Source organism: Globicephala melas, chromosome 2 (genome assembly GCF_963455315.2).
Source record: "Globicephala melas chromosome 2, mGloMel1.2, whole genome shotgun sequence".
NCBI classification, from domain to species: Eukaryota; Metazoa; Chordata; class Mammalia; order Artiodactyla; family Delphinidae; genus Globicephala; species Globicephala melas.
Window position 1 is genome coordinate 162,236,356 of NC_083315.2, and position 15,759 is coordinate 162,252,114.

A 15,759-nucleotide genomic window follows, 5' to 3' on the forward strand; every position below is an offset into this window, starting at 1 on the left:
AGAACTCTGTAGAAATCATTGGGGGCGGAGGGAGGGTGGAAGGGGGAGAATAAAGGAAGGAAGGAAAAACAGAAGGGAGGGAGGAATAAGGGAGTTCCCTGTGATCACATGATTTATGTACGGCAGTGGTTGACTCTACAAATCCTATACTTTGCCACCGTTCCGCTTTGTTTCAAAGTTCCCTCCAGGGAACAAGAAAGTGAAGTAATTGGTAGTACAGGAACTGGAATCCCCTGAAATCCTGCTACCTAACCCTCCACACAACCTTCTGCCCACCCCTATCTGCCTCCCTGGCTCTGGGAATAGAGGAAAAAGAGAACACAGCTCCCCTGTGACCACCCCCTCCCATGCCAATGGTTCTGGCCCTCAACCCCCAGTCCAACCCTACAAGGAAGATAAGAATGTCAGCTTTCATTTTCAATTCATAGTACTCAGTCCCAGACACTTACAAGGGAGAAAAAAAATCTCACACTGTGTCTGCAAACCACAAATCAATGTTCTAGGAAGTCAATGTGAGGTTTTTGTTTCTCCATTTTCTCTCATTACCCGGGATAACAGTAATTAATGAGCCCTGATACAGTAAAGTCTCTGCTGAGAGGACCACTAACACCAGAGCCCACAAGTGGTCAAAAGCCCTTTGACTCCTGTGAGAAACCTGCCAGGTGGGTGTAACCAACATGGTGCTGGGGCCACGTTGAGGTAGATTACATAACCAAGTCATGCAGAGCTGAGCCCCTAACCACCTCTAACCCTTGCTGGCTCGTCCAGTAAGTGCCCTTCATAACAGAACCTGAGAACAGCAAAAGATGGTCACTTTTATTCACTCTGCTGCTTCAGCCAAGGGAGCTGTCCAAACTGAAACTTCCTAATTGGCTTTCAGTAAAATGGCTTCCTTCTATTTCTTCACTAAACTCTCTAATCCCCCACGGGCTAAAAGTAAAATGAATCCACTTCCTCAAAAAAGGTACATTTTATTTTTCTTACCAACAGTGGGCCCCTAGCACTGTGCCTACATTAAACACCGTATTTCAGTTGTGGTGAAATGTCCCAATTTGGGGCAAGATGTGGATTGTGTTCTTGGTTTTTTGTTTGTTTGTTTTTCTTTGCAGTACGCGGGCCTCTCACTGTTGTGGCCTCTCCCGTTGTGGAGCACAGGCTCCGGACGCTCAGGCTCAGCGGCCATGGCTCACGGGCCCAGCCGCTCTGCCACATGTGGGATCTTCCCGGACTGGGGCACGAACCCGCGTCCCCTGCATCGGCAGGCGGACTCCCAACCACTGCGCCACCAGGGAAGCCCTGGATTGTGTTTTTTTAATGCCTCTGATTTAAGATGATGCTCATATAGAGCCTGCTATGGACTGAATTGTGTCCCACATACCCACCCCCAAAAAATTCATATGTTGAAACCTAAACCCCAAACATAAGTGAAGTAGGGATAGGGCCTTTAGGAGGTAATTAACATTAAATGAGGTCATAATGGTAGGGTTCCCATTCAGTAGGGCTGGTGCCCTTTAAGAAGAGGAAGAAACATCAGAGTACACTCTCTCCATCATGTGAGGCAAGAAGATGGCCATTTGCAACCCAAGAAGAGAGCTCTCACCAGACACCAACCTTGCTAATACCATGGTCTTGGACTTCTAGTCTTCAAAACTGTGCGAAAATAAATTTCTGTTGTTTCAGCCACTCTGTCTGTGATGTTTTGTTATGACAGCCTGGGCAGACTCACGGAGAGCCAAAGTACAGATGTTTCAGAAACGGAGTGGAATAGTAAAGTCGACCTACCCAGTTTCAATTCCACCCAGTGATCGCTGGGATTGGCAAAAGGGTGATGAAACTCCCTTGGACACTGAAAAAGAACCGGAGCCAAACCTTGGCCCAGACAGTCTTTGGAACATCTTTCCTCTTTACTTTCTAGGATAATTGTGGTGATTTTGGCACATTATTAATCCCATTTGGAAAGCTGATCTCCTGAAAGTTGGATATTAAATCAAAAGCTTATTTTCTTTCCAGAAAATCTAAGCTATACAAATGTGTGTTTGGAAACACATTAATAAAAATAGCACTCAACTGAGCTTACAGGTCGAGCATGAGTCATATACACAAGAGAGCAAAATCTCTTTTTAACCAAGAGAGCAGAAGCGGGATCCAAGGGTCTTCAATGAACTCACGGGATAAAGCGCCGGCCAGTGAAAGTACAACCTGAAGAAAACCACATCAGCTAAGGGCTCACTGATCAACCGAAAGCCTTCTTCCTCTAAATCTCTCAGAGAAATCTCTGAAATACATTTTTGGATAGGAAAGAATGGGAGAGTGTGGAATGGACAAAAATCCTGGGAGGGAGGAAAGCTTGAGGAAAATTTCCTGGACGTAAGCATCAGAAGGCCTCGGTTGGCCCCAGCACTGCCTGTTGGCAGCCTTGGGCCCTCATATAAATCATTTACTTGTTCTATTCCCATCAGTAAATCTAAGAGTTCAATACGGACAAAAATAGGGTTATTTAAAGAACAAATGAGGGCTTCCCTGGTAGCGCAGTGGTTGAGAGTCCGCCTGCCGATGCAGGGGACGCGGGTTTGTGCCCCAGTCCGGGAGGATCCCGCAAGCCACGGAGCGGCTGGGCCCGTGAGCCATGGCCGCTGAGCCTGCGCGTCCAGAGCCTGTGCTCCGCTATGGGAGAGGCCACAACAGAGAGAGGTCCGCCTACCGCAAAAAAAAAAAAAGAACAAATGAGATAATTTGTAAAAAGCGTTCTATAAACTGAAAGGTGATACACACATAAGATATAGGCCTCTCTGGAACTTTGCACTCAACTATGCACTAAAAATGCAGCTTTAAAAAAAAATCCAGCTCCAGCTCTAAGGCTTTGCTTCTTTCTTAAGTGGATTTAACTACCTAAAATTAGCTGCACACCAGTGACCAACATGCACCAAATTATTAACTGGACACCAACCGTATCTTTGTCAGGCTACATCTGCCCACCCACCTGCCCCACTCCTGGTGAGAAGGCAAACAGAAGGAAAACAGTCTGCTGGAGGCTCTGGAGAGCTGGGAGCTTGCAAGGAAGTGGGAATATCAGTGTCCTGTCCAACACCCCATTAATTAGGGATATATTATCCTATTCTTATTTGTCCTTTGCCATTTGTAGCTTAAAAGAGTGCTGGAATTTCCATCATGCTCGAAGCCTTAGAGATCCTCTCTGATCCATCCTACATACATTCAGCAAAAGGTTATTGAGCATCCACTACGTGCCAGGCACTTGCCAGGGCCTGGGATTAAGACAGTGAACAGGACAGGGAACATTCTTGCTTGTTGGACTCATGCGCTAGCAAGTGAGGCTGGCATCAAAGGTGACACATGAGCAAGTAAGATGGTTTCAGATCATGACAAGTACCAGGAAGACAACTGAACAGGAGGCGTAAGAGAAAGCGATAGGGCTGGGGAACGAGAGGCGAGGCCTTCAGATGGGACAGGGAAGCCCTTGCTAACAAGGTGATATTTGAACTGAGATTTAAAGGATGGAAAAGAGCCAGCCACGCTAACATACATTTATAAGCAATGGAAAGTGCAAGTGCAAAGGCCCTGAGACAGGAACACGTCTGATCTATTTGAGGAACAAAGGGAAGCCAAATGGTCCAGAGGTCAGCTCAAGGGGGATGTTGAAGAGATAGGATCAAAGAGGCCATGTCAATGGCCTCCTTGCACATGGGAGGAAGGTTAAGCCCAGAGAGGCTAAGTGAGCAGCCCAAAGTCACACAGCTAATTATTGCTACAGCTTGTTTTAGAAACTAATTCTTTTGCCCCAAAATTGAGGTTTTTACACTATAATGATCTGCTTGCCTCAAGCTGTAGGGATATTGTTTGCTGATCTTACTGGTTTTTAAAAACTTTTAACATACATCAAAGCAGATAGCCAATCCCAGTTTTCAGCAGAAGATCATCAACAAGTGATCCCAGTGATTTAAAACGCATATAAATCCTGCTATGAAAGCCAATACTTAGTGCCAACCTACTTTTGTGTAGGTCCTCCACAAACAGTCACTGTGTGTTAAAGGCTTAGCTTTACAAATATGGAGGAAGGCCATAGCTCACCAGAGAATAATCATTTTACACTTAGGTCTGATTTTTGCACCTAAACTTCTTAACAGTGCTTTGCTTAATTCACCCAAGTGCAATCAAAACCACTCTGTTCTCAAACCACCTTCATTTTGTGCTATTAAATTGTCAGGTAATAGGGCTATAAGCAAAACATCATAATTACAACTTCCTTCCAAAATCGGTGAGCACAGCCACCTGAAGGTGCAAGTCTGTCTGTTCATTCCAGAATTCTAAGGAACTGTCCCTCCTCTTTTCTATTATAATGCTAGGGTCTCCTTCATCTTTCTCTTGCTAAACACATTTGGTCTATGTAAACCCAAACTTCCAAAGAACAGACCCAATGTCTGTCCAGTAGCCAGTGACTACCCGCCCCCCAGAGGTAGATGCAGAGATAATATTTGGTTAGACAGGTTAATGGAGAAAGGAATGAGTGAGAAAGACTGATTTACTGCCTCACCCTTCTCTTCCTCTTCCCCCACCTCCTCCTCCTACTCTCTCTTATGCTCTTCCTCCTTGAAAGAAGCTTCTCCAGTCCCTGAGCTCTGGGAACCTCACCAGGCAGGAGCCAGAGGTGCAATAACATAAGGAACAGACGGGAAGAGTGTTTAAGGGCCCATATTTTAGTCTGACCCCACCACCCACTAGCTGTGTGGCCTCGGATAAGTTACTCAACCTCTCTGTTCCTCGATTCCCTCACCTCTAAAATTAGGATCATCTCTTCTGTCTATGATTAAATAAAGAACATTAAATTAATCTTCTGGTTAAAGAATAATTAATAATACATAAGTTAATAAATAATTTAATTAATTCATTAATATATGTGCACCTAGTTCTATGCTGGTGTGAGATATGGTAACCTCACTCCCCACTCTCTTCCTGCCTCCACCCCCTGGCTAGGAAAGACTACTGTCACCCACACCTCCAGGAACAATTGTGCCTAAGTCAGACAGAGCACACTACTAAAATGCAGCTCAGTGGTGTCCTGATGGCAATCAAGGGTCAAACGGGGACAATAACACTGTGCCATCAGATAAGTACTATGACAATAACTGTATGAAATTACGTACATCAAACACCTGGCATGCAATGATTGCTCACTGAATGCTGTGACTTTTATCGGGGTCTTTCCATTTTTAGCATCATCGGTTGTGACTATAGACACTACTTGCATGCTTCTTCACTGTTTTAGGCTGTAAAATGTGGGATTCATCTGTGTTTATCACTGTGACATAAATAGATAGAATGATGATTATATAGAAATGTATTTTAAAAGCCAAGGCAAGCTTCACAAAATCGGCCCCACAGCCCTCCCTATCAGAGCTCCTTGAAAATAACTGATCTGATATTTTAGACAACAGCCCACTTGACCCATCTCTTGGATGACTCAGAGACGTCTCCCACTCAACAAGTCCTGGGCTGAGCTCCTGAGTTTTCCCTCAAGACTAGTCCTGCCCTGGCTGCCTTCCCAATCATTCCAACTACTCCACATCCACACCTGATTCACACAAAGCCTGTAGATTTTTGTACCCTCCCTCGCTCCCTACTCCATCCATTTTTCCATCTCCACAGCCACCACCATGGTCCACACTACTATTGTATCTGGTCCCTCACATCCACAAGAGCCACATGGCACTTGTTTTGAAACTCAGTTGAGATCATGTCGCTCCTCAGCTTGAAACACTCCAACCTCCCAATCCACAATTCCGTCCCTACCTGCAACAACACGAGGCTTTGGGATCAGACCCTATGGATTCACCAGCCACACCTCAAAACACATGCTCTCTTGCTCTCTGCTCCAGCCATGGAAGCTTCCTTTCAGGTCCTCAAATATACATGCTCCCTCTGCCTCAGGGCCTTTGCACTTGCTGTTCCTTCTTCTGCAAGTTCCCATCTTCATTAGCCAATTAATCCCTACATATCCTCCAGGTCTCAGTACAAATATCTGACTATCTTCCCTGACTATCCGCCTCCCGTGGTTCTTGTCAGTCTCTTCCATCAGACACTTTCTTAAAGCCTTGATGCTCTTCTTCATGGAACATGTATAAACTTGTAATTATGCACTTCTGTGCAATGACTGATTCAGGTCTGTATCCCTCACTATAAACTCCAAGAAGGCAGAGCTTTTGTCTGTAGTATTCTGACTGTATTTCCTGTGCCTGGGACAGCATTTGGTTTGTAGTAGATACTCAATAAATACGTTTTGCAAGGATTCCTCCCCCCCCCCAAAATAAGAAAACAAACAGACAAAAAACAGGCACACTTCCATATTTCCAGAGATCTAGAGACAAAATAGAAGGTCTGGGTTGCACTTAACAGCCCTGGTTGTATTAACAGCACTGGTGTTAGAATAGGAAATGTCTCTTCACTCTGTCTTCAGTACCCAGTCAATTCCTAAGACATTTATTCAACAATGACTGGGTTTCCTCTTTTCCAGTCTGGAGAAAAGAAGAAATGCACTCATAAAAAAAACACTAAACACACACACACACACACACACACACAGATACATACACATCAAATAAACAAATTTCAACCCCAATTCACACAGAGGCGTTGCCTCGCCCAACTCAGCCTTCAGCTGAGCTAAGAGAAATGCTTGTCAAAGCATGACAAAAGCAAGAGCATTCTTGTCAAAACTGGACAGGAGGTTTCAACTTGTTCTGTTCCCATAGTGATCACTCCCGAGAAGCCTTAACATCTATATGCTAATTACAGACACCCTGGACAACCCTAGGCACACACAAATCTGTCTAAATCACTCCCTTTTGCGCCCAGGGGCCACTGTGCAACATTCGTAAAAGCTTGTAAATGACACTACTACTCGGGGCGTGCTCCCCTCCCCGAGCCCTTATCTGCCCCACCCTTTTTGAAAACCACTCCCTCCTCCCCCTTCTACTCCCATCTGAGCCAACCTAGCTGCGTGGTTTGGTAATAAGATTGAGTGAAGATTTGGAAGGCCCCGTGGGCTTCATTATTCCGCATGCCCTAGAGAAGGGCCACCTCCAGGGGCTGTTGCTGCGGCTCCAAGCCCCACTTGCTGCCAGGAAACCTTTCCCACTGAGGACACCCTGCCAGGCGGTGCAGCTCCAGGTCCAGGGGGAGGCACCCCACCCATCTGCCAGAGACAAAGATCACCAGAAACAAAGGACATACACACACACAAAGTCAGAAGGAAATATCGACACTTGGTGCGATTTCAAGTCAAACACCCAGCTTGGTGTATCTTTAAACCCATTTTAAAACAATCCAGGAGGGACACTGATTATGTGATAATGACAGGCGCTATCTGGGCTTGGCACCCACGCTGCCTCCGCCCTCCTCCCACCCGCGCTGCAGTTCCCAGGCGAATTTTCCAGCCTCAGGACACAGGCCGCCAGGAGCAAGTGTGCTTCCAGTCAAGGAAGCGCGCACACGCCGGAGACAGAGGCAGGGCCCGGGCGGTCAAAAGTAAGAAATACCAACCTTTAGGATCCCAGTTCACCTGTTTTCTTGGAGTCTCGATTGGAAATTTCATTGCTCCGTTGCCCAGAAGGGGAGGAAATGAAAAGGATCGAAATAATAATAAAGTCCTCAAGCTTTATACGCCTCGGTACAGCAGTCCAACAAAACAATTTCCAAGGATGGGGGAGCCTTGGACTGGGTCGTGGAGGAACCCCAGAGAAAGACAAGTGGAAAAGATTTGGCTTAGGAGAGAACTGGAGACTGCTTGGGTGTTTGCACCGGTTGAGGGGTGGCCGGCAGCAGCCCCTCGGGTAAAAGGAAAAGTAAGACCAGCGAGGGGTGGATGGAGAGCGACGCTCGGGAAGATGAAAGAGCCAAGCTGCTTCCCAAATGCGGCGCCGGCAGGTTGGGGGCCGAGCAGCCGGCGGGCCGGCGCGAGGGAGAAGCCCACCGCAGTGTCACTCCAGCCCCTGAAGGCGTGTGCTCACACACTCCCGCACACACACACACACACACACACACACACACACACACACTCTCACACATTCGCCCGGGCGCGCGCTCGGGCGGGCACGTCAGCCTCGCTCGGCCGCGCAGAGCGCACAAGCCCCTCCCCGGCCGCGGCTCCTCGCCCCCGAGCGACGCCCCCAACTCCCCACCCAGCGAAAGCCATTGGACGTAGGGGTGGCGCGGCACCCGGGGAGCGCGCGGCGAAGACTACCCTCCCCGCGGCGAGCCTCAAAAGCCGCGCCACGCGGGAGGGCGCGGAGCGGGAAGAGGGGCCACGCCAAGGAGGCGCACTCGGCCACTAGCGCCCGGCTGTGGACTTGCCGGCGCGTCTGCTGGAGGTGGCGGGAGGCGGCGGGCGCGGCGGCCCGGAAGCCGCGGTGGGGCGGGGAGCCGGCGGCAAGCGCGCCGCTACTTACTGGCTAGAACAGCCGGCGGGCGGGCGGGCTTGGAAGCGGCCGCGGCGCGCTCCGCGGAGTTGCAGCCGGAGACACGCTTGGCTGCTTGGAAGGCGCTGCAGGAGGCGGAGGAAGGGCTGCGGCGGCCCCTCCGCATACCTCTGCCTCGAGGGAGACCTCCTGTCACCGCTTCCACCCTGGGCGCACCCCCACCTGCTTTTCTCACCTCATGTTTTCACTCCAGTCCTCTCCCGCGCCTGGTCCTCCCGCCAGCACCCGAACCCACGTCCCCAGCGCGCTCCGAGGAGGCCGGTGCCACCCATGAGCCTTTTGTTCTGGGACCGCTCCGCGTCGGCCGCGCTCTCCCCGCCCCGGGAAGCTCACTCCCCAGGCGCAGCCCGGTCCCTTCCCCAACCACCTGCCGACCGGCCGGGGCCTCTGCTCGGAGGCCGGGGTGGAGGCTGGAGAGAGGCGCCGCCACCCCTGAGGACAGCGGAGTTGCCAAGACTTGGCGGCCCCGGGAGCCCGAGGGCCCGGCAGGGGCAGGTGCAAAGGAACCCCAGACATGTTCCCGGAAAGAAGCTAAACCTGGCGCATTCCCCCTTCCCCCACTCACACTGCCCGCTCCTGAAGCCGCACAGGGGCTTGCGGTGGGACCTCAGTGTCCAGAAGAACCTGGTTGTGGTGAGATGCTCTTGAATGGGCTACTCGAAGTACCAATAAAAATAATGTTTACAAATTACTTCGGATACCTAACGACAGAGACCTGCACAGAGTAGATGCTCAAGAAATGCTTGCTAAATGAACGCATGAACTGCATGAAGCAGTGTTGGACAGGAAGTAGTTTAAGTTACTGTCCAGTCACTGTCCATTTTACGTATATCTTGAACCCCTTCTATGTGCCATCCCTGTGCTAGGTGCTGGCGATATGGCAAAGAGCCAGACTGACATGGACCTTGCCTCCATAGGGCTTACTGTCTAGTGCCATGAGGTCGGGTTAGATCATCGTTGCCTTTACTTAAGAAAGGGAAAGTGACTGTTCAGCCTATTCCCAAGCCTGCCTTCTATGGCCCTAACTGCCTACGCGAGCATTTGCTCTCAGAATGTATGCCGCTCTATGGCACCTTGAGGCTTCGGGGGAGCCCTGTGTCAGCAGCATCTTTCTCATCATCCATCTCCCACTGTCACATCCAGGCTTCAGAGTTACACGGCAAGATCCACTGAGGTCCACTGTCATCTGTGAGAAGGGTTGGTAAGTGCTTTGTAACTGAGCCTACAGGCTGCTGGGGAGTTCTCTGCAAATCCCGTCAGGCAAAACTGGTACTAATCTGATGGCACTATTCTGACTCGGACCTTTAGGCAGGTGCGGGTTTCCTAGGTGCTTCAAAGCTACCTTCTCTGGAACTCTGTTTCCACACTTTGCTCCTCTCTACTAGAAGGCTGAGAGGATGGATGAGACCTGGAAAGAAAACAAAGAATGACCGCTTCTCCAGCCATGCCCCCAGAGACACCAGTATATATGTAAATTCTGCTCCAAAACCCAAAGGAAGCTGCTTCCACGCTCCTACGAAAGCCTTCAGAGCCTCACTCCTCCTCCACTGCTCACAGGCAGAAAGGTGCCAGCCCAGTCACTGCAACGCAACGTTATTACCTGCATCAGAGTCAGAGAGAGGCCTCCACAGAGAAAGGTACCCTCTCTCCTGAATCCTCTGAGGATGCGGAGGCAAGACTGACATCTATCAACTGCCCTTTCACCTTCTCATACTTCTCTCCATTCATCTTCCCTATATGACATAGAGGAAGCTCCAACTGGCCTCATCTTGCAGATGAGAAGAGCGGGGCTCAGAGAGGTAAAGGAACACGCCCAGGGTCACAACACAGAGATTCAAACCCAAGTGAGCTCATCTGGTCCCTGGACCCATGAATCTGACCTTGAAGCAGTCACAGGGGTACTTTTGGGTAATGAAGATCTGAGTACAATATTTTGTAATACTTCAGATCCTCTTCCTTTGCAAAATGAATTGGACTAACTTAGTGCCCTGGGGTCTACATCGGGGAATTAGTTCACTGTCCAAGGCAAATTCCCATGGCATGAAATGCAGCTCAGGGTACATCATTCAGCCAACCAAGAAACATTTATTGAGCATCCCTTGTGTGCAAGACAGTTTGCAGGTTTTTGTCAGAAGTTATTTGGCCCCTGGAGAACCTTGCCCAGAAATGCACCAGCAGGATGATTATTGGGGGGCCAGGCGATTTGGAGCAGAATCAGGGGTCTGGAGTTCCTGATGACTTGCACTAGTCATCAGCTCTTAGGATCATCTCTCTGCTAAATCACTCCCCCCTTTCCCATCCCCAACCTCTGGGGCTTCCCTCACCTCCACTTTTTCTCCCTTCTCAGAATGTGGACAAAAACGAGTTTGTGGGGGAAAAAAATCTACCAAAATTAATTAATTACTTAATCCCAGCACCCCCTCCCCTAACGTGCCTGAAATCAAGCCCAACTCCTAAATTGCGTATTTGGAATGGACTTCGGGCCGGAGGATGGGTGAAAGGGAGGGTGGCTCGGGGGAGGATGTTCGGAAAGGGAGGGGGCAGGGAGGGGAGCCCCCTCCCAAGACAAACATCTTAGCACATTAACCCTTTGTGCTCCGCAATTCGCTTCCATCGCCTTCAGTTCTACCTCTTGGTTCTTACAGACTTGATTACACTTACCCCAAGAAGGAGGAAAGAAGTGGTCTGTGTAGAGAAAAAACATCCAAAACAGATGCCGCGCGGAGCGGTTCCCTCTCCTTCTGTGCCTCCGCAACTTTCATGGCTGTTGCTGCGGGAGGGTTAAGTCTGGTGGAAAGAGACCGCCGCGGGCTCCTGCGGCAGGAAAACAAAGCATCCTGGCGCTAAGTCTCCCTGCACCCGCCGAGCCCCGCCAGTGGCCCCGGGCTGTCGGCCACCGCGTCCTGGGCGCATTCGGTGGTAAAGGGCGCCGCGTTCCTTGCCGGGGATGCGTTTCTGCGGGCCGCCCGGGTCTCTGCAGCTCAGAACCTGCAATAGTTGTGGCACCACTTTATTGAGTGCCGTCGAGCCCGGCGTGGAAGGGCTGAGGAAACCGGAAACCCCCAGTCATTTCCCGCGAGAGAAAGTTTCCCGCGAGTTGGTGGCTCCTTTACCCCCTCCCCACGCCGCAGCCCGGGGTGGGTGTGAGGGCGGACGGATGCTGCCTGGCACGTGGGGAGTCAGCCTCTCCGAATGACTGGCAAAGAACAGCTCTGCCAGGGGAGAGGTGAACACAGGATCGGGGTGAGGCAGGAGAAAGTCCGGGACAGCGAATCGCAGGGAGCGATGGAGCAGCTTGGGAAATCCTGCTTAGTGTTGGTTCGGCAAACAGAAGCGGGAGGAGGACAGATCTGATTAGAATCTACTTCGAATTCGTTAATCTGCCTTGGATTGTTTCCCTTTGGTTTCACCATTCCGCCTTGAGGTCCGGAAGAAAACCCAATCTTGTATGGTCTTTCTCATTCCCAAGACACCTGCGAGTCCTCTTCTCAAAAGAACTGCAGAGAAATGTCCAGGTCATTATTGTGAAGATATTCACACACACACACACACCCTGTGTAGACGCACTCAGTGGTAAAACTGATAGGATTATGCATTAAAGTTAAACTTCTCCTACCAGAAATGTTGTCTTTCCTCAGCGAAGTTTCCACTTTGTTCTCAGCATTTAATCATTCCTACATTTGTCTTCACGTCCCAACAAACATCTGCAAAAACACACCCTTAAGTATATGTTGCTCTAATCTTAGTCTCTGCTTTTGCCTTGGAAAAGCTGGAGACACGTCAGCAACTAAAGGGCAAGGAATGGGGTGTCATGTATCATATCGCTCAATAATAAACTCTGTATGGGTAAATCCTGCTGATTTATTTGACTCAAACCTCTGATTGCGGATTAATGAAGACAACATAGTATGAACTCCAGAGAAGTTGTAATTAAAGCACCAGGCTGATGAACACATTTCATAACCAGGAACTACCTCTGCTTCCCTTGTAAGTTTCTCTACTTGGAAATCTTTTTTATTGAGATATAATTGATATATAACATTATATTAGTCAGGTGCACGACATAATGATTCTATATTGATTGGAATGTATTGTGAAAAGATTACCACAAGAAGTCTAGTTAACACCCACCACCACACATAGTTACAAAATTTTTTTCTTGTGATGAGAATTTTTAAGATCATCTCTCTTAGCAACTTTTAAATATACAATACAGTATTGTTAACTATAGTCACCATGATGTATATTACATCCCCAGGACTATTTTAAATTTTAAGAAAATATTATTTAAGCTCCTATAAGGCATTGTGCCAAACATTTTACCAAAAACGTGCAGAGCTAGAATCCTGCTTATTATAAAACAAGTTTTAAGGTGATTCCCTCTCTCTGAATTAACACCAAAACATAATCCCAGGTAATTTCTTTAAAGAGATGGAGCTGGACTTTTTTTTGGTTTTCCCCTCAAATTTTTATTTTGAAAATGTTCAAACGCACATAAAAGTTATAGTTGTCTGATAAAAACCATAGTCTCGGTGTCCAGTGGGAACCCAATCAAAGATTTCATTTGGATGTTATTTCTACTTAGTGCATTTTATTCTAGAAAAGTCCGTCCATCTTTTTTTTTTTTAATGACATTGATTTTTTTTTTTAAGAGTCTAAAGTCATTTGCTTTCTGGTAATGTTTAATGTCATGATGTAGTTAAAGATAAGTTGGGTCAAAGGGAAAAGCAAACAACTTCCTGACCACAGCAGGTCGTTAAAATAACTCAACAACTTCTAGTTGAACTCAGTGTCTCTGCCAATATCCATGGAATAGAAGGCAGCAATACCCCCGCTCACTCAAGTTTCTCCCCTAGACTCAGCCCTAGCCTTAGTCAAAGAAGTTATATTTGTTTCTCCTCCCCAGTAGGCCATGTTTCAGGGATGAATGAGTGTTTTCACACATCCACACAAAGTTGACAGGCACATATGGTGTTTTACTGAATTCAAAAACAAGAACACAGCAAGGTTACACACCATAATGAATGATTTTCATGTCATTCTAGGAAGGTTTTAATGTGAATCAAAATTCAAGGCATGTGGAAGGCATGCATGCTTTCAAATAACCTGTTTATTTATGGGCGAGTCTTATTCCCAGAACCTTTAAGTTTGGCAAAGCATTGAAAATCCTTTAGAAGGACCTACTGTCTCCAAATATTGACAGACGCTTCTCCCAAGAAGCCAATGAAAGGCCTGGGATAGTCTGACTGATGGAAAAAGTTTTGCTCAGTAGGGAATGGGACATAGTCTCAGGGTCCAGTGGGAATGTTTGAAATACATTCATTTCATTTTTGCTGCCTTTTTTTTTCTTTTTTTTTTTTTTGCAGTACGCAGGCCTCTCACTGTTGCTGCCTCTCCCGTTGCAGAGCACAGGCTCCGGACGCGCAGGCTCAGCAGCCATGGCTCACGGGCCCAGCCGCTCTGCGGCATGTGGGATCTTCCCCGACCAGGGCACGAACCCGTGTCCCCTGCATCGGCAGGCGGACTCTCAACCACTGCGCCACCAGGGAAGCCCTTTTGCTGCTTTTAAAGCAAGTATTTGTTTGGTTGAAAATGATTGGAACAAATGTAATGTTAGAACTTTCCTCTCCTACCACTATGTCATCTAAATGTTTGCTGAATCATAGAATCAGATTTGGAAGAGGTCATTTCAAGATACTTCCTAGTTCACCTTTCCACCTCTGAATAGGATTCCAATTTATATGACCATCCAAGATTTCTACATACAGCTAGTGAAAGCGATTCCAAATTCTGTATTGATAGGCTTCCCCCAAATTTAAGAAACTTTGGTGAGGTCAAATCTTTTCTTACTTCCAATCAAAATCTCTCCCTTCCTTAAGTTTTTCAATAAGTGAGGATGAAGAGCAGAAAGACCCTTGCAATAACTTTTATCTATTAGAGATTAAATTGTGCAACAGCCTCTTCTTCATGTCAAGTAATTTTTTTCACCCCTTTACCAAGACATTCAAGCCTTTGGCCAACTCATACTTTTCTTAAAAACATCTTTTTCACTACAAGTGTCAGAAAAGAAAATCAAAATCTCTCTAAGCCTTCCTGAGTTTCTCCAGCTATAAAATAGGCATAAGTAATGAGTACAAAGTATTTGGCCAACTGACGCCAATCTTTTTCAGTAGGAAGTACAACTAAGCAAGTGAATTGTGCCAGGTTTCATTCAGTTTCTTCATCTATAAAATGGGACACTAAGTATCTGGCTAGTTCCACCTACAAGGTCACTTAAGGGGATAATAAATGTGAAAGTGCTTTGTAAAATGTGCAGGGATTCACAGATATAAGGGATCATTGTTACGATTACTGGTTCCATAAGGTTTTTCTTACGCTATGCCAGGCCCATAGCAAGCACTTTTTAAGATCACCCCATTTATTTCTCATAACAATCCTAGAAGATGGGTACTCTTATCATCATGATTTCATTTAAAACAATGCCTGACATGTATTAGGTACTTAAATATTTGTTGAGGAGGAAATTGGAACTTGGAGGGGCTAGTGGCTTATCCAAGTAAAATGGCTAGTTGAAGATGGAAGTAGAAATCAAAGCAGGCCCCCACCCATCTCTAAGTCAAAGTACCATTCCTTATGCAGAGCTAGTTACATAAAGTTATTTTGATCTCTGAAGTAGAGTCAGTTCCACTTGAAATTGCAGCTGAAACTGTCTCTACCTTCCCATCCCCAACCCCCCACGCCCCCCAACCCTGCTCTTTAGCATCTCCCCACCTTCTGGGTCCCTTACATTCTTCACCCTATCAAAGTGTGCTCTCTTTGCTCTCTGAAAGAGCTAATGAATGTTCTTCCCATCCCAGAACTATTTGCATTTTAACAGCAGGTGAACCTTTAAGCCAAAGTAGCGAATATGAATCTTAGATCATTAGCATCATCAAACAAATAAATGAAGTGTTGGCAGAGGTGAGCAGGGAGGGAGGTGGGAAAGCCTTTGTTATGTCCCTGAAGTTACACCAAATGCATGGCCACCTTAAAGTATTTAGTCGGATAAGCAGTCTTGTTGGTATTACTTGGACTTTGCTAGGTCTTACCCAGTTCTCCACAACCACACGATGTTGGCTGGGCTGCTCTACTCTTTCAGTGGTCGATTAATAATGCTGATTATAGAAAAGAGGATCTCAGTCCAGTTCATGCAGTACTACTATATTTAGACTCTGATAATATGTCATTTAAAATAGCTCTCTAATGTTACTGACACACACTGAAATATTGA

The 15,759-nt window shown here is 47.4% G+C and overlaps 1 protein-coding gene across 4 annotated transcripts in view; it reads right to left on the minus strand.

The window, feature by feature from the left end:
- Positions 1–11,724, minus strand: part of KCNK10 (potassium two pore domain channel subfamily K member 10) — a 143,626-nt gene extending 131,902 nt beyond the window's left edge. Inside the window, exon 1 of one of the 4 annotated variants that reach the window (XM_030883659.2) lies at positions 11,151–11,724. In XM_030883659.2, the coding sequence (XP_030739519.1) occupies positions 11,151–11,193 (43 nt within the window). In that variant the 5' untranslated portion in view covers positions 11,194–11,724. Of the gene's footprint in view, positions 1–7,554; positions 7,992–8,664; positions 8,785–11,150 lie in introns of those variants that run through there. The other 3 variants (XM_060295152.1, XM_060295153.1, XM_030883658.2) reach the window with 3 other exon arrangements.
- Between the last annotated feature and the right edge of the window lie 4,035 nt (positions 11,725–15,759).